Genomic DNA, 24,709 nt, shown 5'->3' with positions numbered 1-24,709 from the left:
AAGACAGACACATTTTCAGTCTTTTTCATGGGGAACTTTTATTGTAACCCTCGATAAACATACATTATAATATTCATTGCCCTTAATATCATCTTATATTCTAATATGAACATTCTGGTAAATTGCAATTTGTACAACATGTACCCTGGAGACTCATATTCCCCAGTGGCAAGCGAGCTTCCTGGAAACGCATCATCCCGTGACAAACCCCGCAGATCTGCAGGGAAAACGGCGCCATCTACTGCCACTCCGGAAGGAGACAGGAGTACAAGGCCTGACAAGAACTCCTTATGACAGAATTTAATCTGGTGGTTGTAATGTTTTGCTTTCCCGAACAGGTAAAAAAAAAAAAAAAAAGACCGTTCTCTGTTCCTAACGAAATGACCCGATGTACACCCAATGGGAGGTATGGCACAGCTAACAGCTGTAGAGACCCATAATATACCAGATGTATGCATTTTCATTGACTATCATAATGTAACGACACTAAACAGACTGAAAATATCTTGTAAACTGTTATAGTTGAATTGTACAACCATTTAACTGAGCATACAGCCCATTTCTAACATCATGCAGGGTGCTGGTATGGTTTTATCCACTACATTCTTACTATTAAAGCACCATTAAAGTATTTGAAACATTTCTTTTGGCTCAACGCCACTGAAAAAAACCCAGATGTGACTCAGATAAACTCCCAAAACAATAAAATAACCTCATTAAGAACACAATTTCCTTTTGGATTTGAGCCGCAATGGCAGCTTTTAGGAAACTGCAGTATTACAATACTTTACAATGTCACCAAATCACTTCCTGATTTGGCGATAAAACCAGTGAATTTCACTCTAGATTTGACACAATGAGAATTTTACTATTATTTATATATTTTCTTACACATTTAAATTTATTGGATGATGGATCTCTACAGTGTTGCGTGAAGTGTTTTGTTAAGAAGCTACCTCCTTGAAGTCTGACTGTTCTTCTCGGGTCTCCGTAGTCAGACCTGTCCTGGGACACCACGACACGATTGGGTCAAACAAATCGATAGATAGGCGAGGAAATGGCACGATGGGGTTCAGCCCCGACGCATGCTGAATCACTGGAGGACATGCAGGCTCCAGGGTGACCTGAGGGGTCAAAGGGCGGGAGACGAAGCGAGGAGGGTCTTTCCTCCTCTCAACAGTTGTGGTATGGAAGTTGGTAGCATGTGATTAGCAGCATTTTACCGTTGTTCCGTCTATTTCTTTAATTTGACAAAAAGAAGCTGTCAGAACATGTAGAGCTGTAGTTACTACTGCATGCCTGTGGGTGGCAGCATGGAGGATCTGTGATCATGATGTGTGAGTTTGACTGTACAGTGCTAAGACAGGCTGTAGAGGAGAAACAACAAACAAACAAAACAAAAAAAAACAGTCTATATGGTAACATTTCTCAGTACAAAGCCACATCTCCTCTCCTGTCTGACATGATGACCATGTTTTCGGAAAGAACCTTAAAAGATCTGAGCAGAACCTGCCAAGAACAGCAGGTGAGGATGGCTATATACATATCTATTTACATCAGTGAAAACAACATCCGAAAGTAACGTTACACCAGGCATTGTAGCATTGGATTAACTTCAGGTTTGATTCTCTGTGTGTGTTGCCTTATTGTTTTAGTCACAGAACTAAGCGTCTTCCTGTTTCAGAAATCAGCTGGTGATAATGTTCGTGAAGATATATGAGCATGTCTCTCAAATAGAACCTCATTTATGTCCAAAAAATGCACTAATATTTATAGAACAGAGTTTGTGGTCTAACAAGGAGGAAACTGTATGATTTTTGCTAAATTAGCTAAACATATCAGTTTAAAATGTATTTATCTGTTAGGTGTGACAGCTTTAGCTAGCTAACAGTTAGCTAAAATTTCTGTTAGCTAGAACTTGGATCTAGGTTAGCTAGCCGTTTGCTAGAGCTAGTTAGACCTCTTGTTAGCTAGCTGTTTGCTACAGCTAGTTAGGCCTTTTGTTAGCTAGCCGTTTGCTACAGCTAGTTAGGCTGCTTTTTAGCTAGCTGTGACAAAATAAACAAAAGCACTATTAGTATGGATTATTTTCCTTTGAACTATATTTATATAAAAACAGTAAACATAATTTTTTCTTTGTCTGGTACTCCATGACGCAAGTATGTCTTAAACTGTAACTTATAGCATTTTTGATTGCCAGTCAAATGTAAATCTGTTTAAAAAGGAATTTATATAACACTGGCAAGCTAACAACTTTTGGTAGTTTTAAATTATTAATGTATATATTCCATGTCAATGTGCAAGTAGCACCTGTTCTCAGAGAAAACAGGCCTTTGGTTTTTTTTTTTTTTTTTTGGTTAAATGTTTGGTTTTCAATGCTTTGCAAGTTTCTTTGGATAAAAAGTAACAATTGCAGGTCACCTATTTAATCAGTTTGAAAAAATATCAATCAAAGATCCAGAGATTAACAGCTTTACATGTAACAAACCTAAACATTAAATCATGTGTCAACTGTTAGGCGCTTTCCTTTACGAAAAGTTTATGAAGAAATAGGATTTAGCAACATGTTGTATAAAAGGATTAACATCGCAGAAAGCTCCTAATTTCAACATTAGCTGAATTTATCTTACACAAAAGTCTTTTATAATAAACTCCTTCTCTTTTTGGTAAAGTTTCTTGTACGACAATGCTGTTTCTTTTCTGTCTCTCACCCGGTAATTCAGCTTACCCGACTGTGTGCACCTTGTTTTGAGCGCTTAGCATCAATAGCTAACTGAAAATGTTCTTCTGGAATAGTACATACCTAGTTAAGTGACTTAAACAAAAAGGTCAAAGCTCACACACTGAGCCCAGCATTGCAGTAGGTGTAAGAAGATAAAACATTTAAGACAAGCCGTCACAGATTGCATATTGGAAAAAAAAAAAGTAAAGCCACGCTACCATAAGCTTTCAGAAAAGAAACATTTGCATACCCATTCATTGACTGTGTGTGAAGGTGCTCACAGCAAAACGTGTGTGATTTTTAGACAGAAGGTCTATCAGCAATAATCCATACAAGTTGTCATTTTAGGCAAAGACAAATATGCAGACAACGTACAATCTGTTAAGTTGCTGTTTTGTTCATACATCATAAGCTCCACACAATTTCATTTGGTAGATTTTTGTGAACAAGTTCAAGTATATATATATATATATATATATATATATATATATATATATATATATATATATATATATATATATATATATATATATATATATATTTCCATGTATGTATACTCTATTCTTTGTGTCACATAAAAAGATGCATTGCGCTTTACTAAGACAAAGTTGCTGCTTCAAGTTTCTCTGCTTTAATGTGGAAGAGATTATTTTGGGATCTTAAAATGACTGGGAAATGTTTCTTCTTTTGTGGGGGGGATTTTCATCTCATTGCACTGGGAAGTTTGGATTTAATTCCTTTGTTCTTTGGAACGTGTGAACAAACATGTGATCCTACATAACTGAAGGCTAAGTTGACAAGCGCCACATCACAAAGCTTAGTGTACCACCCCGCTGGACGTTAAGGGACCCCTCCATCCTCCGCCGATGGGAACGCTCTTCTTGGCATCAGTCGACGTACATAGGGGAGACGGGCGAGGCGGGGATCTGATCCAGGATGCGACACACGTAGCTGGCCACATCCACGAAGCGCTCCTCGTAAATCAGAATAAACGGATGTTTCTGGGAGAGAAGAGGCAAGAAGCTTCAGGCTCGTTTGGCTGTCGCTGAGGTCAAAACGGCTCCAGGTTTGGTGAGTGAATTTTGGGTTAAATATGGCCTAAATGCCTACAGAAAGTCATTGAAGGTGTAAGTGTTTGTAATTGTGCCCCAGTTTCTCTATTTTGGATATTTATTCCTTTGTTTATGAGAAGAAAAACTATTGTTCTACATGATTGTACCAGCAGGTGGTGATAATTCAACAATAATAACCTAAAAAAAAATTCAAAAGAAGTTCCTGAGAATGGCTAAAGGAGTGCTAGGCTGGGTCAAAAATGACCACAAAACTACTTAAGTTCCTGGTTTTCCCCCTCACACTGCACAGCCTTCCTTTTCTATCACTTCTTCAACTCACAAGTTTTACCAAATATTTGTGACATCTTCAAGTTCACGAGTTGAACTAAAGAAACGAGTCAGTTTAGCCTTTAACAACAGAAAATATTTCAATTTATGACCAAACACTTTTCAATCCAGCTCCTGAACAAACCTAACAAAGCTAATGAAAGGGCACTCACCAGAAGCTCCCGGTACTTTGGCCTCTTTGACTCGTCTTTAGTAAGGCTGCACAAAAAAAAGAAAAAAAAAAGAGCTGATTATCCATCACCGTAAGCAGAGCTCAGGTCAGATTTCACATGCCGGAAACTGAAAAGGCACGGAAGGAAAGCGGGAGGCGTTTCCGGGAAAAAAAATCTGACCCTAAAATCACCGGCATCCATTTTTTTGTTCTGGGGGAGCTAAAAACAAAACGAGGCAAAACTGTTTCCTGCAGTGACACCCACCATAGGTTAACGAAGTTGATGAACTTCGGGGAGAACTGCCTCTCCTCTGAGTTACTGAGCTGTGGAGGCTCTCCTTTCACCACTTGTGTCAGCTGATCAAAAACACTATTCCACTTGGGGTACGGGAATCTCCCTGTGGCTAACTCATACTGGAAGAAAAAAAAAACAGTATGAGCAACACTCCCCGGCCTCGTTTGAGCTGCAGTTTAAAGTCAGATCTGGAGATCTTATCGGTTACCAAGGTGATTCCCAAGCTCCAAACGTCGGAGCGGACGTCGTAGCCCTGCCTGGAAGCACTGGGGTCTATCCTTTCAGGCTGGCAAAAAAAAAGGCAAACATTCACACAAAACAGGTTAGATAGGGCGGTTTTCTTTAGGTTTTTATTTTAGCTTAATTACTCGATAGCTAGATCAGTTGTGAATTCAAAAACATTGCAATTGTAAGAGAAAATAATCACATTTTGACACTTAACACTTTCCTCAGTAGAGAATTTGGTTTAAATATGTAGATTTGATCTTGTGTTCCAGATTGTAAGGTTTTTCAGTCAATTCACTGAACAAGAACAACTGACTAATTTCAGATAAACACTAGTTAAGGCCAGGGAAACTATTAAATTAGGCCAAAGCAAATTACACCTGTTACAATGTATTATTTTTCCTTATAGTTTTGATAGTAAAACACATTAAAAAGCTTAAAAAATTTAATCTCTCCTCGTCTGAAAATCTCTAAGGTGTGTTTATTGCTGAATAAACGGGCCCAACTTTTATTTACGCACATTAAACAAGCCACAAATTTAGTTGAAGGTTAAGGGGTTGGCACTTACTGCCATGTAAGGCCTGCAGCCTGCATCTCTCGTCTTGGCTATGGAATCCACCAGCTGGCCGCTGATGCCGAAGTCACACAGTTTGATATTTCCCCTTCTGTCCATCAGAATGTTGGAAGGTTTGATGTCTGCCAAGACGGAGAAAATGAGTCAATTTGATAGAAATTAAAGCAAACGTCAGGTACTGGAGCTAAAAACTAAACACAACTCTTACCTCTGTGAATTATTTTCAAGTTTTCTTTTAAGTGATTCAGTGCTTTAACGGTCTGTAAAAAAAAAAAGGAAAAAAAATCAAACCTTCAGGTCATTTTCTTCATGAATTGTTCTGTGTAAATTGTAAGGAGAAAAACGTGATACGGTTGCTTACAGCTAATGTTATTTTGCCTAATATTTCCTCTGGAATGACATCATCTAATACGCAATATACATATTTGTAGAATTTGTCTAATGAGGTAGACATAAGCTCCATGCAAATCCAACAGTCCCCCTGAAAAAAAACAAGAAGAGAAGAAATTTTACAACAGCAGGAAATATACGAACGTTAACTTTTTTAGCAAAGTGTATTTTAAAGATTAAAGGGGCAGTATTATGTGTCTTACAGGAATATAGTGCCATTTTATAACATAATCAAGTAACTGTGTTAAGACGTTAAAAAAAAGTCCTCTTTATGTCAACTATGACAAAAGAAATTTTACATCATTTAATGCCTTGAATTAGGCCTCTGTCTCTTTAAGAACTCCTGCTCTTTATGAAACTCCGCCTCCAGGAAGTCATCACAACATGTCAAGCTTGGAAACAAGCTTGGAAGATCACAAAAAAAAAAAAAATGTTGGAAGATCACAACAATCTTCGAAGCTGCAGCTCTGAGGAGGAGCTGCGACTCAAAGGCGGGGCTAGGTCCACTCAGGCGTTGCCATGGAGATTAAAGAATTTCTCAAACATTAATGAAAGTATCAAGGCAACACTCCAGGTGTGTCTTTGATGAGGGAATAATATTATAACATGATGTAAAGCTAAAAAAAAAATAGTCGATTTTACGTGATACTGCCCCTTTAAGTGAGATCACAGTGGATTTCCCAGACCTCTCTGAAGAGGGCGCCGTAGAACTGGACGATGTAGGCACAGTCGCTACTCCTCATCACCACGTCCAGGTCCATCAGCAGCTGCTTCTGCTCCTTCTCGTCCACAGTGGAGCGAATCCTCTGAGGGGAAATTCACACAGACGCGCCGCACGCGGTCAGCTATACGAACCGAAAACGTCCAGATCACATCACACGGACGTCTTGCCGCGGTCGGCGTGAATCACCTTGACTGCCATGATCTGGCCCGTCGGTTTGTGGACCATCTTGTTGACGGAGCCATAGGCGCCGCGGCCGATCTCCCCGAGGTCCCTCAGGTCCTCCGCGGTGAAGTCGCAGTGCTGCTCCGGGGAGATCTTCAGCTTCCCAGACGACTCGATGCTGTGTGTCCGCAGGCGTTCTCTGCACGAACGGAGGCGGGCGCGGTTAGCCACCAAGCACAGAACACAAGAAAACAGAGGCCAGACGATGACGAAGGAGGAAGAAATTAGAAGAATTAAAAAAATTCAAAAAAAGCCAATACTGAAAAACCAGATCCGTTGCCGTAGTCGAACTCACTTAGTTTTAACAGTTTGGAGTCTGATCATGATGTCATCAGCATTTGCTTTATTGTAAAGTCACAAACTTTATTTATAAACTCTGTTTTAAACAGCCGCTGTGTACGTGAAGCCTTTTTACCAGATCCTGATTAAAGACTTTAGTTTTTATGACATTAAGCCGCCGTCTGAGTTTATAAATTCAGCTGAAAGCAACAAAAAGACACCAGTGGAACATTGGTCCAACATTGAGACCAACTTTTTTGTTGAACCTTTGTATTTTTATGATCTTAAGGTATAAATGCAGGGACTTTAAGCTAATTATTTGAAAGACTTTAATCAGAATCTGTTAAAAAACATTTTTTTCATTCTGGCAGAGAATACCATAAAATATTCACTTGTATGGTCTAGATCAGGGATCTGCAACATTTACAAAGCAAAAAGCTGGTTTTTGCCCCCAGTCCAGCTAATTAAAACTCGTTGCATAACTTTTAGTGGAAAAACAACTTCAAAAAATTTTAATGGATATCTACTATATGAAATTTGTGGTAATTTTTTAAAAGGCCATTATATTCCTGTTTTTAGGTTTTAAAACAAAGAAAAACATCAAACATTTACCAAAAAGAGGATTGATACATTTTCTTCTATGGGATGTTGACGTTTGTAGGAAATTATGGAAGCAAAAACCACTAAAAAAAACGACACAATGAGAAAAAACATAACCGATATGTCAGATCATTCTGTCCTAAACAGCCAGAAAAGCTACTAAAATTTGCATTTGTTATATCTGTATTTAAAAAAAAAGTTGGTTCTGAACTTTTTTTTTAGCCAAATTATCATTAAGCGAGTTCAGGATTTAGTACTAAAACCAATTAGGTAAAATAATTAAAAAAAATACTTTGTGGGCAAAAACTGCTAAACAATAATTAAGTTATTAGCATTGCTTTGGCCAATGGAAAACAAATAAAGAGTTATCTTCAGAAAGTGTCTCTTCATAGTGAATTTCTCAGGCTGAGATTGGCATTGGCACAAAAGCTACCACTAGAGGGCACCTCTGTCACAGTATATTTAAAACAAACTGTAATTAAGTAAAAGGAAGTATATATATACATATATATATATATATATATATATATATATATATATATATATATATTTTTTTTTTTTTTTTTTTTTTTTTTTTTATTATTTTAAAAGCCTCCATGGCTTCCCAGCCTTTACTTACATGTGAGGATTCTGGAACGATGGAGCCGTGGGATGAAGCGGGAGCCTGGAGGTCGGCTTCACCGGAGGGTTGGCGAAATTTAACTTTAGAGCTTTACGTTTGCCTGGTTGGCAGAGAGAGAGAGAGAGAAACACATCCAGATTGCCACAACATGCACGCCACACAGAGTGGGAGGGAGGTCACCCAGATGATACCAACAGCCGAAACAGGCACGTCTCAATACATTAGAGCAGAACCAGTGATTTAAATAAAACATGAAACTCTTCATTGCACACAGTTTGAATTACTTTATTGCTGTTCTTTTTGGTGATTAAGGCTCACAACTCATGAAAAGTAGCCGTTATATTACACAAAATGTATTTTCAATACAATTCAATGCTCTCCTTTAGTCTTTAGTCTTACTCAGAATTGGGAGGGTCTTAAGATAACATGTCTGTCATAAAAATCATAAAATTTTAGGTTTCTGCAGTATTCAGAGAAACAAAACGTTTCGCTTTCCATCAACTGTGAACTGTAATTATGAAAATGAATAGAAATGATTGATCTGTGTGCAATGAAGTCATGTACATGAGTTATTAAAATGAAATGAAATGTTAGATGATTAAGCAACTGATTAATCGCATGATATAGTGAAGTGAGCTAGATTATTTTCATTCTATCGATTCATATTTTTTCAAGGCCAATTTTGTTTACCTGGAATTCACAGTTATGGTTTCGGGAGTCTGTCGACTTTATTTCCTTTTTATTCGTTGTTTTTGGTTGTGTTTTATCTTTTCCAACTCCAATATGAAGGTTTCTTTATAAGACTTTAACAGTTTTATCACTTGAAAATTGTCTCAAATCAACAATATTATCGTTTATCGCAATATTTTCTGGGGCACTTTATCGCCCGGCAAAATTTTTTATTGTGACAAGTCTATTGAGGATATTCTAATGTATTGAGATGTATCTGTGTACAAAGTGCAGCATAATGCGTGTCTTGACTTGAGATGAGCCCAAATAACCAAATGCCCAATAAGCAATATATAAAGAAACAAATATTTGGGGTTATCTGAAGCTCCTCATGAGACCAGAAGAAGGAACAGAAGCAGAATGTCCCTGTGTACAGAGGTTCCCAATGTTCACAAACTTCTATGAAAACTCAAACAAATGGCATGCAGTGTGTGTTCATGTTATTGGAAAAACACTGGGGTGACATTGGAAATCCCTGTTCGATTAAAATATGCAAGAACCCCCAAACAGCTCCCGTTTTTTTTTTTTTCCTTCTACCAAAGCGTTCCCACCACTCAAACAGCACCGATGACTCGACACTTTGACTGGACTCGGGTGAATTTTAACACCGCCGGGATGAAGGTGTCGCTTTCAGGTGCTGAGGTTAAGTGCTGGGTCCTCTTTGCCATGCCGTGTCCGACCAGCTAGAGCGCAAACGGATCCCTTAACCTTTAAGCCCCCAGTGCAAAAGGAATGTTTGGTGGCCGTGTTGAGAGACTTCCCACCCCACCACTAGCTTCCCACCCGACTACCAGAACACCACACAGGCTCCTTCAGTAGTATACAGTGGTCCCTTCTGAACCCGGATGTTTGGATGTTGGCATCAGAAGCATCTAATACTGAGTTTGGCTCACTGGACAGGGTGGAAACCACTTTAGACTACTGACGTGTTCCAACATAGAGTAGAAGTCGGTGTGCTTTGAGTGAAACTCTTAGTGCTTACTTTGGGGCACTCCGGACAGGCTTATCTGAAACCCTGAAGTAAAAGGGGGGGAAAAAGGCAGTGTTTTTACTACATTTTCTCAGGGCCTACGTCAGCCTAAGTGGGTTGTTTTTCAGCAAATCTGGGTGCTGGAAGTGGAATATAGGGCAGGTTACAGTGGGTCTGCTATATACGTGTGTGGGACCAGAGAAAACAGAGAACAGATGCTAGTTTTGAAATATTTTTTTTTTGTCAGCTTCAGACCAAAAATGAAGCATTTGTCACGTTCCACTGGCAGATGACTTTCTGCTAAATAAAATGTTTCTGCTAAAAATTACCCCGTTTGCTTGACATATGTCCATGTTTGAGACTCTTATTCTGAAGTAATAAAAGAAAGCAGGAAGCAGATTTTTCCAAAAGAAACAGAAAAGCAACAGAATTTTGCTAATTTAACACAATCGGAGCTTGTGCACCCCTATTTTGTTGTCGCCCTGGGCAACTGCCTCAGGTTCCCTATATCAACATAGATATATTTTGGAATATTTTGTTAATACATACTAATATTTTATTCTGGTTGGATCTCCCACTCATAAGCAAAGTCAGTTTTTGGTGAGAAAACCTCATATTTTTAGGATATTTCCAAATGGTTGGTGTGAGATATTTATGTGTAGAATGCTGAATGTGTTACAAAACACATTAATATATTTTATGCTGATGAGTTTTCTACCCTTCTGTTATGGGTCATGATGCATTTGGTGATGTCGGCATCCTTTTGGAAATCTCAGAGTGGAAATAATGAAAAAAGAAAGAAGATATACAATGAAGAAAGCAAGGAAGGAAGGAAACAAAGAAAAATTGAAGGAAGGATACAAAGAAGGAAGAGAGGCACAAAGGAAGGATACAAGAACAGACGGAAGGAGGGAAGGACAAAAAAGAATAACAGAAATAGAGAAAAACACAAGGAAGGAGAAACATATTTTTAAAATAATAGATAGGGTGAAAAGAAAAAAGTCAGAGTAATTTATTTTTCCATACTTATCCAGACCTGGAAAACAATAAAATCTCTCAGACTTTTCCAGACTGTGCAGGAACCTAGTTCAAAGTTTGTGAACTAGGTTGGTTCACAAGGTTGGCAGTCTGGTTGCCAATGGAACCAGACTGGGAGTCTGTATGCTGGGAAGAGACGGTTCTCTCCAACAGACACTAGAAAAATGCAGAGTGTCTCTGAAGCAGACATTGTTGCTATCTGACGTGTACAATAATTTTTTTTTTTTTTCAAACTCCGGATAAGGGACGCAAAAACATCCATAAATAAAACTCGGCAACATGCAGACAGGATGATAAGATGGAGATTAATTTTTTCACAAATAAAAAGTGGAAGAAAAGGGAAAATTAATGACAGAGGATGGATAAGGAAAAGCTGAAGGAGTGTCTTGGCCAACAAATGGCCAACAAACACAAAAATAACAAACACAGATCCTCTAAAAGAAGGCTAAATCCTTGGAAAATAAAAGTGAATACCTGTTTCATTTTGACATCTCCAGCAGGTGTTGGTTTCTGCAAGGTTTAGATAAAACATTTCACACTAGACATCGGTCACAGAGTAAGGACATGCAACTTAGATCTGTTCATCACAAGACTGCATCAGCAGCTGCCATAAACGCGTCCATTATGGGACAGGGGGTCTTTTTATGGAATTATGGTCAGAAGTTTGCATAAACTAATCAAGGGCATGGATGCAATAATATTTTCTGCCTTTAACAATTTATTTGAACTGATCTTTCAAACAAATTGAAAGACTTCTTGTGATTTACCAATAATCACATTAATAGAAAGGCTGTGGCTATTTAAAAACGGTGAAGGAAGATTTTAGATTGGAAACTGCATTCAATTTGAAAGATTTCATTTTGTTAATCCTGCTACTTAGAGAGAGCTGCAGATAACAGGAAGGCTAAACAAATCCCAAATCCACCAAGTCGGTGCAGAGAAACTCATTTATGGTCAAATATCCAGCCAGAATTAGGCCAAAAGTTTGCAGACAGCTACAAAACGTGTGTGATGGAGGTGAATATACTAAGAATAGCATATGTATGTATACTCTGTAACCTGGGTGAATCAGGGAAAATAAAAATTGCCTTCAAACTTGTGCTTTTTAATACTCGCTTAAAAACCAATAATTTTAAGCATGAAATGAATAACTGCCCGTTGATTAATGCATGTGAACTTCTAAATAGAAATCTATTTCTCAGTTTTGCGGGGTGGAATGGGGGGGAGAATAAGAAGAGCCAACCATGACAAATGAATAAGACTAGCTGGTTGCAACTTTTACCAACCCATGGTATGCTTCCTGTCCGATAATGGAACTTGCTTGCTCACTTGGTTAGCTCGTGAGCTTGGCCGCGTCTAAACCCACTGTTTCATCAATTAGCAGCAAAGCACGCTTATAAGCAACAATGAACACACCGTTTGAGAACATTTATAATGCGAGTTATGTTAGTGCGTTTAATTTCGATAACTCCAAGTTGGGTTAGCAACACAAACGCTCAGGTCGTTCGTGACTAGTAGCATTTAAACAAGAGTTATGACTCAGTGAAAAATAACTAGCTACGAGCAATACGTTTAGTGTTTGCCAAGCCTGGACGTAAGACTCGGACACTGACAGGGCTGTAATGTCACGGTGGCCTGCCTGGGAAGAGAAATTCATTTCACAGTAGGGCCTTGTGCTTGTTGTAGCAACAGTGTGCTAACAACATTGGAGTTAACGTCAGAACTGGGCTGAGTTCATCTTTACACTGAAAACTTCTGAATACAAACGACTAGTATCTTACAGTATAGAAACATTTCAATATATCCGAACAGGACTGTTTGCTTTAAAACTCAGTTGACCCTTCAACATCAGTTGCTAAAACAGTAGTCGTGTTAGTATTTGAGCCACTTCAAGCTAACCCAATCAGCCAGAGCGTAAGCGGAAACTACGCAAATAGACATTCAAAATAAAAGCCGCCGTTAAAGGCGTTCTTTGATAACGTCTCTCAAATAAACACCAATATACACAATGTTCAACTTGCTTTTATTTTTAACAGAAAAAAAAATTCTGATATATTTTTTGAATGTTATGATATACTGCTATAACATTCTAACTAGTGGTGATACTTTTAAGCATGGCACTGCAAAGAGTTTTAATGCACAGCATCTGAAATATAGCGTACTGAATATTACAAAGTCTTTGCACTCTGCATATTGATATTGTGCAGTTTTCACAGTTCAAACACTTTTGGCTACATCTATGTATCTATGCTACATTTTGAGGTGTTTGGCGATTTTGCAAAGAAATAACAGTGCTCTGTCACCCACCCTGTACATTTTTATTTCATTTGTCATACAAGTCCTCTACATTTCTCATGACAAGATACGTATACGTATTTTATTTTGAACGTTATCACCGGAAACATAAATGTACATAAGTCCTATTTGACCACGGTGGGGAGGGGGGTTAGCTTCAGGGAAGCCACAAGCTATCTTTTCCGACTAAGTTGGCTATCTACGCTGGATACGGTTAAAGACCGAGAGAGTAGCCGTCAGCGCCTACCTTGCATGCTGCTGCTCTGTGTCTGTTGGTGAAGGTGATGCGACGTGGCCCCCAGAATATTGCCGGAGCCCGTGGAGTTGCCGTTCGGACTGGGAGTCGCCATTGTTGTGTTCCGGCTTGCAGCCAGCGCTCGGGCTGCAATGCAGAGAGTGAAACTTCGCCCTCCCCTGGCTGCCCTGCCTCCAGACGGGACACTGCGTCACTTGAACGCAACAGCTGTACCACGGCCACGTCTGGGCCGCTGCTGCCTTTAAGGACGGTCGGAAATCCTAGTGAACACCAACTTAGACTGAAACATGAATACTTTTTGACACAAGTCTTGTACTCTCTCTGTATAAAATTAACTTCTTTTTGAATAAATGTGGATGCCTTTATTTAAAATTTGCTGTACTAATCTTTGTATCTTCTGGTTTATTTTATCCAAACAGAAGAATGACCAGAGCTTTTTATTTATACATATGCACTATAGTTGTGTTTTTAATGTTGGGTTGTCAGCATTTAAAAAGACTGTGCAAGTCGAATCATGACCTCCAAAATGCAAGAATAGACTTGCATGGGTTATCACACAGGAGTCTTTCGGTCTTCTCTGGGTGGATGTGTCACGACAAGTGGTAAATCTGCGCTAAATCAGTCTGTTTGGGTTAACTTCATGTAAAACAACACCCAGAATTTTCCTTTTATTTCCATATGCACATTATGGCACACAAAGAAAAAAAGTTGGGAGTTAACGTTTTTTTCCCCCCCAATATATACCCCAAAACAATTCATTATGCCACTTAGAAGTTCTGGAAAAACTATTTATAACCTTTGAGTATGTAGAAGCTCCACAAGTTTCCTTCTAAAATGTGAAAATAACATGCATAGTTTTTTAAATGTAAATTTCTTAGCAAAAGTTATTTGAGTTACTCTAATACATACTTGTAATAAACTGCAAACATAGTGTGAATTTTTTTTTACCTCCATCAAATTACTGAAGCCCACCACTTAAAGTGAATTAATCCATGTTTTAAAGTTACATTTAAAAAGTCACTCTTTTTACACCCACAAATGCAAAGAAAGGAAATACAAAATACATAAACACACTGTTGATGCACACCTCAACCTCCCACTCATAAAAAAAGTTATGCAAGCAAATTCAAGAGAATGCATCACACACTGCTTCCATTCAACTGAACACTTATTATTATATAAATGTTTTTTGTTTATTATTATAGTCATGGATTTCCAGAGTAAATTCGAAGAGATCTGAGTTTAAGTCAGTGAATAACAACTCATTAGTAGAACCTCAGTTCTGTAAAGAGGGATACAAACCAACAGCAGCAACCATCATGAATTTCTTAAAAATATTCCTATATAAATAAATGTCCAAACATAATTATTTAAGATTCAAATTCAAGTACAAGACATTTTGGGAGACACTGCTTCATTTCTACTTCATTTGTCTGTCTTCCGCTATGAGACGTACATCTCGTCAATTAAAGTGACCCAGAAAATCCGTCAGAAAATGTGCGGAACATTTTAATGACGTCACAGTTCCTCCCATATAGGCCGAGTCATCAGGAAAACAGAAACACCCGGTCCATGACCCTGCCGCTCCCCGTCAGCTCCATCCTGTCCGGGTAGACGGAGACCGTGGCGTAGGCGTCGCTGTCGGGTCGGGTCTCGATCACCCCGTCCAGCGTCAGGTGGTGCGCGCCTGTGTCCAGGTAGTAGCCGCCGTCATGGGCGTGGCCAGCCATATAACACACCACGCAGCTGTGGGAGCGAATGATGGCCAGGAGTTCCTCTTGGTTCCACGCAAGGCAGACATAATCCGTGGTACCGGGGTGCACTGGAATGTGACCTAAGTAAAGACACAAGAGATATAAAGCATCTGGAATCACCTGCTACTTGGTTCTGTCTTCCGTGACTTTTAGCTGACCGTATTTTAGCTGCCTTTCAATCTGCCTGAGGAAAAAAGACTTTTAAAAGTTATTTTTTAAATAAATAAATAAATAAATACATAAATAAATAAATAAATGAGGAAGGTGACCCAGTCAAAATGTTAATTTCTTAGTAGCCAGATGGCACAAATCCCAGATTTATTTTATTTTTTGGTAAATTAGCAGCATTACAAAAAAAGGAAAAAAAAGAGAAAGAAAACAAAACAAAATAGGAATATACATTGCTGAGTTTATGAATAGGTGGGCTACCTATTCATAAATAGGTAGCCCACCTACTTATGGTGGGCTACCTATAAGTAGGTAGCCCACTACCTACTTATAGGTAGTGGGCTACTACCTACCTATAGGTGGGCTGATAGGTAGCCCACCTATCACCTTATGATAGGTGGGCTACCTATTCATAAACTCAGCAACCTACAGTAATGAAAGATAACCGTAATGTCCATATACATAAGAACGCATAAACACATTTATATTTGAATATGAATGTATTGCAACACATAGTCACATTACATGCATACATGTTTCCACAATACATACAAGCTTTTATCATTTTACATTTTAAGGCTCTGTAAAAGAATCTCACAAAAAATTTAATTATTATTCAATTATTTATTCATGCTAACTGAAAAACCTGTAGATTTTACTTGACTTTTCTCTTTAGCATGTTCAAATATTAACAAACCTCGCAAATTATATTTACTCTCTGTTAATTTAAATAATTTCTGAATTCCAGAAGGAAGACTTTTGTTCAATACTTTTTACAGTACTTCCAACATTTTTATATACACTAAGTGTTGAAAAGTATTGCTTTGATAAAATGTTCATCAGTTCACAATAACTGACTTTATTCATAAGCAAAAACAGCATATTTTGTAATTTGGCTTATATGTCAATATGTTATTTTTATTTGAATTTCTCGATATTTCTGAGCAATGTGACAAATGGGGAACTGTTATCTAGAATGATCTCTAAATAATTTATCTCATAAACTATCCATTTAATCTCTACTTATATGCAACTTTACACTACTGCCACTGAAGCCTGGTTCAAATTAAGCCAACAATAAGCGAAACTGTGAAGTGACAATACATAAGCCCTAGCTTCTCAGTGGCTTGTTAGTTAAGGGAAATACGTGTGCATCGCTTAGAAACAGGTTTCACTTACTGACAAGAGTAACTTTTTCTTGTTTCTCATCCGCCACAGACAGCACCAAGTCCAGCCAGTCCAGCTGTTCCTGACTGAACCCGCCGTTGAACATCGTAAACCGACTGTGGGACTGCAACTCTGCGAAAAGGCACAGCAAATGTTGAAGTCCACGAATCACTTGGCTAGGCTGATTTGATATCTTTTTAATGTTTTTTCATTTTGCTACGTTACAACCACAACTTTCTGAGGATTTTATACCACACAAAGTAGCACAGAAGGAAAATGGTGAAATGTAGAGCATATAGCAAACATGCGTAAGAATGTCCCGCTAGCAGAGATAAAAATTGAACTTTAACCTCTATCGCGAAATGCTGTGGGTGGAGGAAAGCTAACACCGCACATCGGCCTGTACACCAAAATAACAACGAAACATGGTGGTGGCTGCATAATGCTGTGGAACAGGTTTTTGTCAAGATGGATGGAACTATCCATCAGCCATCTTTTTTTTCTTCCACGCCATAATTATACACAACTTTGTGTGAGTCTGTCAAATAAAAAAATCTAAAATATTGCAGTTGGTGGTTGTATAATGTGACAATAGCTGCGTTTCCATTACAGATATGCGCAAGTCCTTGTCGATATTCTGCTAATGTCGAAAAAGCACAATTTCGCAATTGCGGTGTTTCCTTTTAATTAAGAAATTAAATTAAAATCACACGTGAATAAGCCTGTTTACGCAATAAGTCATTAAAAATAATGGCAGTGATGGATGTAAACGGTTAAATGAGATATATGTATCCATAATTCAGCCATTGCTCTAATGCTAACGCCATCAGGTGTAGGAGCAACAAGCCGCTTTACTTCCCTATACTTGGGAGCGTCTACTATGAGGCGTTTTGGGGATGCTGTAGTCAGCGATTTTACAGAAGCGCTATGGATTCAACACGCTGAAATGACACACAAGTGTGATGCTGTGAAAGCTCCAGTGGAGCCAGCTGCACAGTGTCAAGAAACAAACAAACAAACAAACAAACAAAAAACATCCTCCTCCTACTATTTCATGTCATCTTCTTCATGGTTTTCACCAGTAGTAACATCCGGAAGTTTATCACGTGATTCATGTGGCGCGAAAAAAGTGTTTCCGACAGTTTTGCGAAATACATATATTTCGACATCCTTGAAACACCACCTCGAAAAAAAGGTAGATTTTTTTTTCTGTCATATTTGCATGTTTCCATTAAGCAAATTTATTTTTCGTAATTTCAATTTGCGCAGTTCTATGGTTAATGCAAACGCCGCTAATGTGAAAAAAGTTCAGCTTAAAATAGTTTTGTAAAGAAAGATAACAGTCTTGCTTTCACTTTTGATGTACATTTGTCCAAAATGTACATTATATTTTTCTATATACCTGGCGGACAGTTGAGATCCTCGTTGTTGTTGTGCAGCTTAATCAGATTCATGGCCTTGTTATACCGTTCACTGGACTCCGGTATACCCAGCAGGCTCACGTCATAGGCATCCAGAACAACAAATACAAACCCGGGGAACGGGCTAAACTTGTAGGCATAGATGTCACTCTGCTTGGGTCTCCAGTCCGCGTTCAGGCTGCTGTCCAGTGGCGACCCCATCAGCTGGCTCCTGCTAAAGTTATAAAACTCATGGTTGCCCCACACGTGGTGCACCTTGACCGGGCAGGAGGCGAACTCCCGCATCACCGTGTCCAGCGCTCGCTGCGAGGCGCCGTTGGGCTTGTTGAAGCCGTCGATCACGTCCCCGAGCTGGAGGATGAAATCGGGCTTGACAGCCGAGTCGGACCAACTTTCCAAGGCGTTCTGCAGCAGCTTCAGGCTGCTCCGGTAGTACCGCTTTCTTGTCCGGGAGAAATTGAATCCGTCATCAATGTCCGCGTACTGAATGTCCGCGATTACGCCGAATGTAAACAGCGGCGCCGGTTGTTGTGGACAGAGGTCCATACCAGAGTTTCTCTGCCAAAGAGCGGGACTCCTGTGTCCACCGAGGGAGCGACGACACTGACCCGAGACCCAGCTTCCCGGATTACCTTTACATGCCGTTCAGTTTTCGGATCAATCCCATGTTATGACACCGTTAGCACACCTTAACGCCCAGGCTTTACGGTGTACTACAGTACGGCACAATAAAACTACTTCCGGTGCCGCAATCGTTCAAAATAAAAGCTACATACCCATGGAAATGCATATATGAACACCAAGGTACCAATATACGAAAAATATCTCCAGAAAAATTCACTACTCCGCCATTAAATCCAAAATACAATAATTTTGGAACACTTTGTCGCTTTTGACAGTTGAAATGCCTCGGTTACAACACTATTTATTAGCGTTGTCATGTAAACTAATAATTGAATTTTATTGTAAAATGGTATTACTAACCCATAAAAGTTTAATAAGTTTAATAGATTTACTTCCAGTATTGTAAAAAAAAATACAGTTTTTAGTTTTCATTCAAACTTTTTATTTCTGAATATTGAATTAGGTCTACAAGTTGTTGTTTTTTTTTTTTTTTTTTTTTTTTTTTTGTAAAGTATGTTTCTGCTGCAAAATGGCAATTTCGGAAATGTGATTACTGCTGTTCCTCTTCATTTTCCTTTGCAGGGGGAACGACTGGTGACAGGCTAGTAATACACTCAGGAGACCACTTGGGGCCACCATCAGAGGCTATCGTTTCCTCAGGTTGATCCTACAAACAGAGGGAGACACAGACCAATCAAGAAGAAATGCTAGAAAATGAACCGTAAGATATTGCAGCAACTTATTTCACACATATAAATCAGGCAGAAAATTATGACCACATTCTCAATGGTGTAAATAAGAGCTACAGTTTTGGAGACAAAATTATAACACCAAAATGGTATACTGGAAGTGTCATGTGTGCCACCCACATTCAGGAGCCATGTTGAAGAGTTATTAAAGTGGTTGTAATGTTATATCTGATTAGTGTGTATGGAACAAATCACAAGAGTGTCATGAAGCAAAATATACTATTTGGAGCAAAATGAGTAAGTTGGAAAAATATCAAGCACTAAATATGCTCTAAGGGATTCCAAGGTTGGAAAAGGTTTCAAAAGATCCCCAGCATGCAACCCATCGATGTGGCTGAATCATCTATGCTACAGACAGAAGTCACAGGATTGACTCAAGAAGAATTCTCCATGGCCTCTGACTTCCCAGAGAAAATATTTTCACCCTTCTGATATAAACCTTCAGCCTATGGGCTGAAGGTTTAGATCAGCAGAAGGGGTTTAGAGCCCGTGGGCTGAAGGTTTAGAGTTGGCACAGTCAATGTTGTGTCAGGTGGCAGTGTGTCTGTGTGTGCATTCATTCATTTTTACAACATTACCAGCAGCCAGTAAACTCAACATGTGCTTTCATTGATAGATAAATGCAGGGGGATTGTGTTGATGGCAATGATTTTTTTAAAATGTCAAAAAACATTTATTATGTCTATAGTACTGATATATTTAATTGATTTCCATAAGTTAAAAATAAGTGTTGATTTACCTGATCTGGTTTGAGGTATTCTCCATGTTGCTCACAGCCAATGTCAAAGACGTACTTTCCAAGTCCTTGAGGCTGCAAAACAAGATTCCATAAATCGGCAAAGACGCCTAATTTATCAAATTATGTCACCAGTCAACACTACCTACCCAGGATAAACCACCAGTTAAAGTAAGAATATTGGTTCCTCTATTGCAAATTGGACTGTGATTTTCACACTTGTAAAACCAAACATTAGGTCACCGCTGCACTACTGTGCATATCTCTGCACCATTAAAAACATACTCAGTCTACCATGCAAGCATATGAAACATGAAACTGGTTGATCAGTTTGTGAATCCAAACTTACACAGTTCTTGACGAAGTTGCCCTCGTATCTGTGGTTAGCGTAGATGTATTGCCCAGATGAATTCATATTGCCGTTCTCCCATGTGCCCTTGTACTTTGCACCGGTGTCCTTGTAGAGGTAAGTGCCCTGACCATGTCTGGAAATCACACAACACCACTGACTTTAGAGGTTTCAAGTTCATTGTCACTCATCCAAACTCACAACTTTGTAGGGTTGAAACTTGGTTAAATAAAATTACCCAAACAGTGGGTCATCCTTTTACAAATGGCATCAGTAGAATGTGATGGAGAAATTAGTCTGATCCACGATGCAGCTGGCCTGCACATTAAGCTAGTTTTGCACTGTGTAAGTTTTGGCTGATTTTAACATTGGAATGCAAGTGAAAAAAGTGCTTTTTTCACACTTTGTATACTTTCTACAGAATGGCAACGTTTTCCAAGGAAGAATATTCGTTTTTGTTGACCATTCTCTCATTTTTGGATTAGCGTCCCCACACTTCTGGGTTTCTGTTCGCCTTCTTCTTTGCATATCCGTATTTAGGAGTCCAACGTATCGCACCTACAGTGTTAGCAGTCATGTCGCAAGATGTGAGAACATTAGAACAGGAGTAGAATACCACTGAAAATGTAGTGCAGTGTTTCCCCAGTTTTGCAGGACTTATGGGATCTCCTTGTAGCCTCTAGGTTCCAGATATCAATGCAGAGCTTGAGTGGTCTAAAGGAGTCTATAAGCCTCACTGGGGCAGCGCTGTTTGCACAGCAAAAGGTGGGCCAATACTTTATTGGTAGGCAATCATAATGTTATGGTTATTGAGTGCATAAATATACCTCATATGCTGCAGCCATTCTCCATCATAAGTGTCTCCATTGGGGTAGGTGTAAACACCATGGCCTTCTCTCTGGTCTTCTACCCAAGTTCCTGTTAGGTAAAAGACAGCCATCAGTCACTGTATGATGTCACGAAGCCCTTTCTAAGGATAGAAGTGTCCTATGACAAATATGACCTAGTATATAAGTAAATATAAGATCTGTGGATTGGAGAAAAACTGCAATCATTTTTCACAAATCCACATGACTGTTGCTGTCTTGCAGTCATATGGCGTATAACCAAAAGACCAGTTTAACAGAAATAAATGTTGGGCTACTCCAAAACAGTATTATTACTTTAAGTCAGAAAAACGTGATCAGTTTTGGGGCTATCTGTATACACCTATAGTATACACCTAAGTTGTTTTATAAAGCAACTTCTAGGATTAGTTCAATGGTATGTAGGAACTAAAAAAAAAACCCAAGGTGAATTTCCATTTGACTAATTTCTTTGTATTCTGATGTTTAAATATAAGTTTATCCCCATAAATATATAAATACCTGTTGCAAACCACAACATTTACATCTGATATTCTATGGTACTTTTCAAAGATAGTTTATATTTTAAGAGCAGAGCAAAAAAAAAAAAAAGAAAATTATAATCATTCAAACTTTTCCTAAAGATTTTGTCTATTGATTTTCCATCAAGAAAAATGGTCCAAAAATCTACATAGCAGTACATTTCTAACTTCAAGAAGGGTGTAGTTATAATGTCTTTCTGATTTTTTTTCTCATGATACAACTCAATTAGTTATTTTATTTTATCTTACACACCACATACCTACTTTGCTCGTTTAAGATAGATTTTAAAAGTTAAAGTGGCGGGTTTTTTATTTTATTATTTTTTTTATTATTAATTTATTTTGTTTTGCTCTCCTTTGTAACATTGTTCATCGCAACCCCTTTTCTAAAAGCAGGTAGGCCTTACCTTCGTATTTGGATCCATCAGGATAGTAGAACGTTCCCTGCCCATGTTTCTTGTTCTGGACATAATCTCCAACATACCTTGCCCCGTTCCTGAAGCGGTATGTCCCCTGTTGGATAAAACTGTCAAAAAGCTTCCAGAAACAACACATGACAATTTAATGCCCCCATTCCCCCCAACAATATCCATATACAACCCACGCTTCCGTGCCGCTGTCCGTTCTCATACATTCCTTGGTAGATGTCACCATTGGGTAGAAGAGCCTTCCCGAATCCGTGTCTCTCCCCTATTTCATTTCTCCCCCCGTCATATTCCTGCACCAGTCGGACACACACATACACGCACGCGCACACACACACACACACACACATACACACACACACACACACACACACACACACACAAAATAACACAGGGAAAGCCAAGGCAACAGCCTTATTTCAGTCTGTACACTCTATGCTAGTTAGCCTTTTATTTTAACTTACAGCTACAAAGCTACAAAGTAAACACACAAATTGCTTTATCTCACCCCGAGTTTATTGTGGTCGTCCTCGAATTCCTCAGAGCTTTCATCCGACATTATTGTGAATGTCTTCAAAATTAGCTATTTAGTCTGAGAGGAGATGGAAAGGCTTGAAACCTAGCTTTAAAAAACGGAGTTTTTTTTTTGTTAGTTTGCCGTTGTCATGACAACCAACAGTCGCACGTGACTATCTACACAGCCCTGTCTTCTCCATCTTATTTACCATTTTTTTCCACGGATAAGATTCGGTAAAAGTAGGAATTGTGGGTTTAGTAGGAAAGGAAGGAAAGGAAAAACATTTCCGAGTATTTTTCTTTAATAGATATGCTCAGTGATGACCTGACCAGGGTGCACCCTTCCTCTCACACGCTTTTCTCACCCATCAGAATAACTAGTTCCAGCTGTTCACCAGGGAAAGGCACCTGGTGTTTGAGTTCCCATGTTAACAATGAACCTCACAATATTAATGTGGATTTAGTGCGAGTCTACTGACTAATTTCTATCACGAAAATATGGAATTTCCCTTTCTTCACAATCTGCACTTTTGCTCTCTCACCAGCAGGGTGCAGCAGAGAGCCTTTTTAAACGATTTTATCTCTACTTAGGTTATCTTCAGTTTCCTGTGAAGAGCTGACTTTAAATTAACTACCTTTAACATTTTTAATATTCAGGTGACTGCAGTCAAGCTGATAGCTTCATCTTGTTATCAGCTCTGCTTGCCTGAAGCAGAACTCAAGCTTCTGAGTACCTTCTGTTCCTTGTGTCAGCAGAGGTTTTGCTCATTCATCACAAATAATAATATTAAAGAAAAAAAAAAAACTCCAGATGGTTGACTCTGTGCGTCATATGCCAGTGTGTTATTTTATGACTAAAAATAAATGCGATGTGTCACACAGTGGTACGGAGGAACAACACAAATGAGGAACTTGAAGACACACTTGTTGACTTTTCATGCTAAATGTCTGTTTTTACAGAGGCAGGCAATGACTCCTAACATAACTCAAGTCAGTTCAAAAGTACTTTCTTAATCCAAATGGAAAATCAATGCTGTTGTAACTCATATTATTAGGTTCTTCAAAGAGTTATTAGATGCCGATGGCTGTGGGCAGGATGGATCACCTGCAGCAGTCTGTACTACAGCATAACTGAAGAAGCTTCTGACTGAAGACACATTGTTGTTATATGACAGCTTCATGAAGAGGATGCTTGGTGAAGTCTGCAATGTTCTTCATTTTATGAAAAATTATTCCTTGCACAATAGTCACCAGAGTTCCCAAGAACAGAACCAGTCTTTTTTATCAGGTCATAGTTTTTTGGGGCGGGGGTTGAGAGAGTTTCCCATATATTTTATAGAATTTTCTCTTTTAGGACACAACGAACTTACAAACAACAAACTTGAAATTGCAAACTTGCACTTATACACACTCACATTCACTCACACACCCACCATTCAAACTTGCATACATCATATTTAGTTCCAAAAATATACAAAACCCTTCAGATTAAGAAAGAGAAAATGAAAAGACAATGTATAAATAGAAGCTGTAGTCAAGGCATCCATTCAGGACACCCATTAATAAGCTCCGCCTTCAGTCCCTATGACGCTTATATATGGCTCCCAGAGGTTCTCAAAGTTGCCGATCTATGTTAGTTTTTCCAGTAGATTCCAATAGATCTCCTGGCTTGAAGAAGTCCATAGTCTATCAACTTAGTCTTCTACGATTGTTTAAATCCCATTGGGTATAGTCCAAGTACAGAGAGTTTAATCTCTAAAGGGACTTTCACATTAAACAATTCAGATAGACACCCGATAACATCCTTCAAAGATTTCTGTATTTTAAGACACGCCCACAGACAATGGAGAAGAGTTCCTTTTTACCAATAAGCATTTTGTGCAAGCATCTGGAATATCACTGGACATATAATGAAACCTAA

At 38.7% G+C, this 24,709-nt stretch overlaps 3 protein-coding genes across 4 annotated transcripts; all 3 read right to left on the bottom strand.

Moving 5' to 3' along the window:
- Positions 1-12: 12 nt before the first annotated feature.
- map2k4b (mitogen-activated protein kinase kinase 4b) lies at positions 13-13,844 on the bottom strand. 2 transcript variants are annotated; one of them, XM_014998757.2, is made up of 13 exons: positions 13,484-13,844; positions 11,416-11,451; positions 9,916-9,948; positions 8,202-8,304; positions 6,668-6,842; positions 6,444-6,563; positions 5,729-5,848; positions 5,576-5,627; positions 5,362-5,489; positions 4,777-4,854; positions 4,539-4,687; positions 4,275-4,320; positions 13-3,723 (listed from the first exon to the last, which is right to left on the bottom strand). In XM_014998757.2, exons 1-13 carry the CDS (start codon positions 13,584-13,586, stop codon positions 3,610-3,612), a joined length of 1,257 nt encoding a protein of 418 aa, XP_014854243.1. In that variant the 5' UTR covers positions 13,587-13,844; the 3' UTR covers positions 13-3,609. The 2 variants fall into 2 exon arrangements, with proteins under 2 accessions (XP_014854243.1, XP_014854244.1); XM_014998758.2 differs by lacking the exon at positions 9,916-9,948.
- Positions 13,845-14,147: 303 nt separating this feature from the next.
- On the bottom strand, positions 14,148-18,761 carry adprm (ADP-ribose/CDP-alcohol diphosphatase, manganese dependent). The gene is made up of 3 exons (XM_014998759.2): positions 17,984-18,761; positions 16,594-16,713; positions 14,148-15,326 (listed from the first exon to the last, which is right to left on the bottom strand). The coding sequence occupies exons 1-3, from the start codon at positions 18,546-18,548 to the stop codon at positions 15,040-15,042; spliced, it is 972 nt and encodes a 323-aa protein (XP_014854245.1). The 5' UTR covers positions 18,549-18,761; the 3' UTR covers positions 14,148-15,039.
- A 283-nt stretch (positions 18,762-19,044) lies between these two features.
- Positions 19,045-23,178, bottom strand: rsph1 (radial spoke head component 1). The gene is made up of 7 exons (XM_014998760.2): positions 22,781-23,178; positions 22,452-22,565; positions 22,255-22,360; positions 21,288-21,378; positions 20,461-20,596; positions 20,115-20,186; positions 19,045-19,293 (listed from the first exon to the last, which is right to left on the bottom strand). Exons 1-7 carry the CDS (start codon positions 22,829-22,831, stop codon positions 19,177-19,179), a joined length of 687 nt encoding a protein of 228 aa, XP_014854246.1. The 5' UTR covers positions 22,832-23,178; the 3' UTR covers positions 19,045-19,176.
- Positions 23,179-24,709: the final 1,531 nt, after the last annotated feature.

Source organism: Poecilia mexicana, unplaced genomic scaffold, assembly GCF_051168715.1.
Source record: "Poecilia mexicana isolate PSO_F unplaced genomic scaffold, ASM5116871v1 scaffold_19, whole genome shotgun sequence".
In the NCBI taxonomy this organism is placed as follows: Eukaryota; Metazoa; Chordata; class Actinopteri; order Cyprinodontiformes; family Poeciliidae; genus Poecilia; species Poecilia mexicana.
The sequence above is the reverse complement of the archived record's forward strand: the minus strand, read 5'-3'. Positions and strand labels throughout refer to the sequence as shown.

Excerpts from the sequence above, each read along its gene's own strand:
- map2k4b (XM_014998757.2), bottom strand. The coding sequence starts at position 13,586 with ATGGCGACTCCCAGTCCGAACGGCAACTCCACGGGCTCCGGCAATATT. Across the intron at positions 9,949-11,415 it reads GAGATGTCAAAATGAAACAG|GGTTTCAGATAAGCCTGTCC; the intron begins GTATTCACTTTT and ends CTTTTACTTCAG. Across the intron at positions 5,628-5,728 it reads TAGGCAAAATAACATTAGCT|ACCGTTAAAGCACTGAATCA; the intron begins GTAAGCAACCGT and ends TTTTTTTTACAG.
- adprm (XM_014998759.2), bottom strand. The coding sequence starts at position 18,548 with ATGGACCTCTGTCCACAACAACCGGCGCCGCTGTTTACATTCGGCGTA. Across the intron at positions 16,714-17,983 it reads GGATCTCAACTGTCCGCCAG|AGTTGCAGTCCCACAGTCGG; the intron begins GTATATAGAAAA and ends GCCTTTTCGCAG. Across the intron at positions 15,327-16,593 it reads AGAAAAAGTTACTCTTGTCA|GTCACATTCCAGTGCACCCC; the intron begins GTAAGTGAAACC and ends GTCTTTACTTAG.
- rsph1 (XM_014998760.2), bottom strand. The coding sequence starts at position 22,831 with ATGTCGGATGAAAGCTCTGAGGAATTCGAGGACGACCACAATAAACTC. Across the intron at positions 21,379-22,254 it reads TGATGGATCCAAATACGAAG|GAACTTGGGTAGAAGACCAG; the intron begins GTAAGGCCTACC and ends TTTACCTAACAG. Across the intron at positions 19,294-20,114 it reads AATACCTCAAACCAGATCAG|GATCAACCTGAGGAAACGAT; the intron begins GTAAATCAACAC and ends CTCTGTTTGTAG.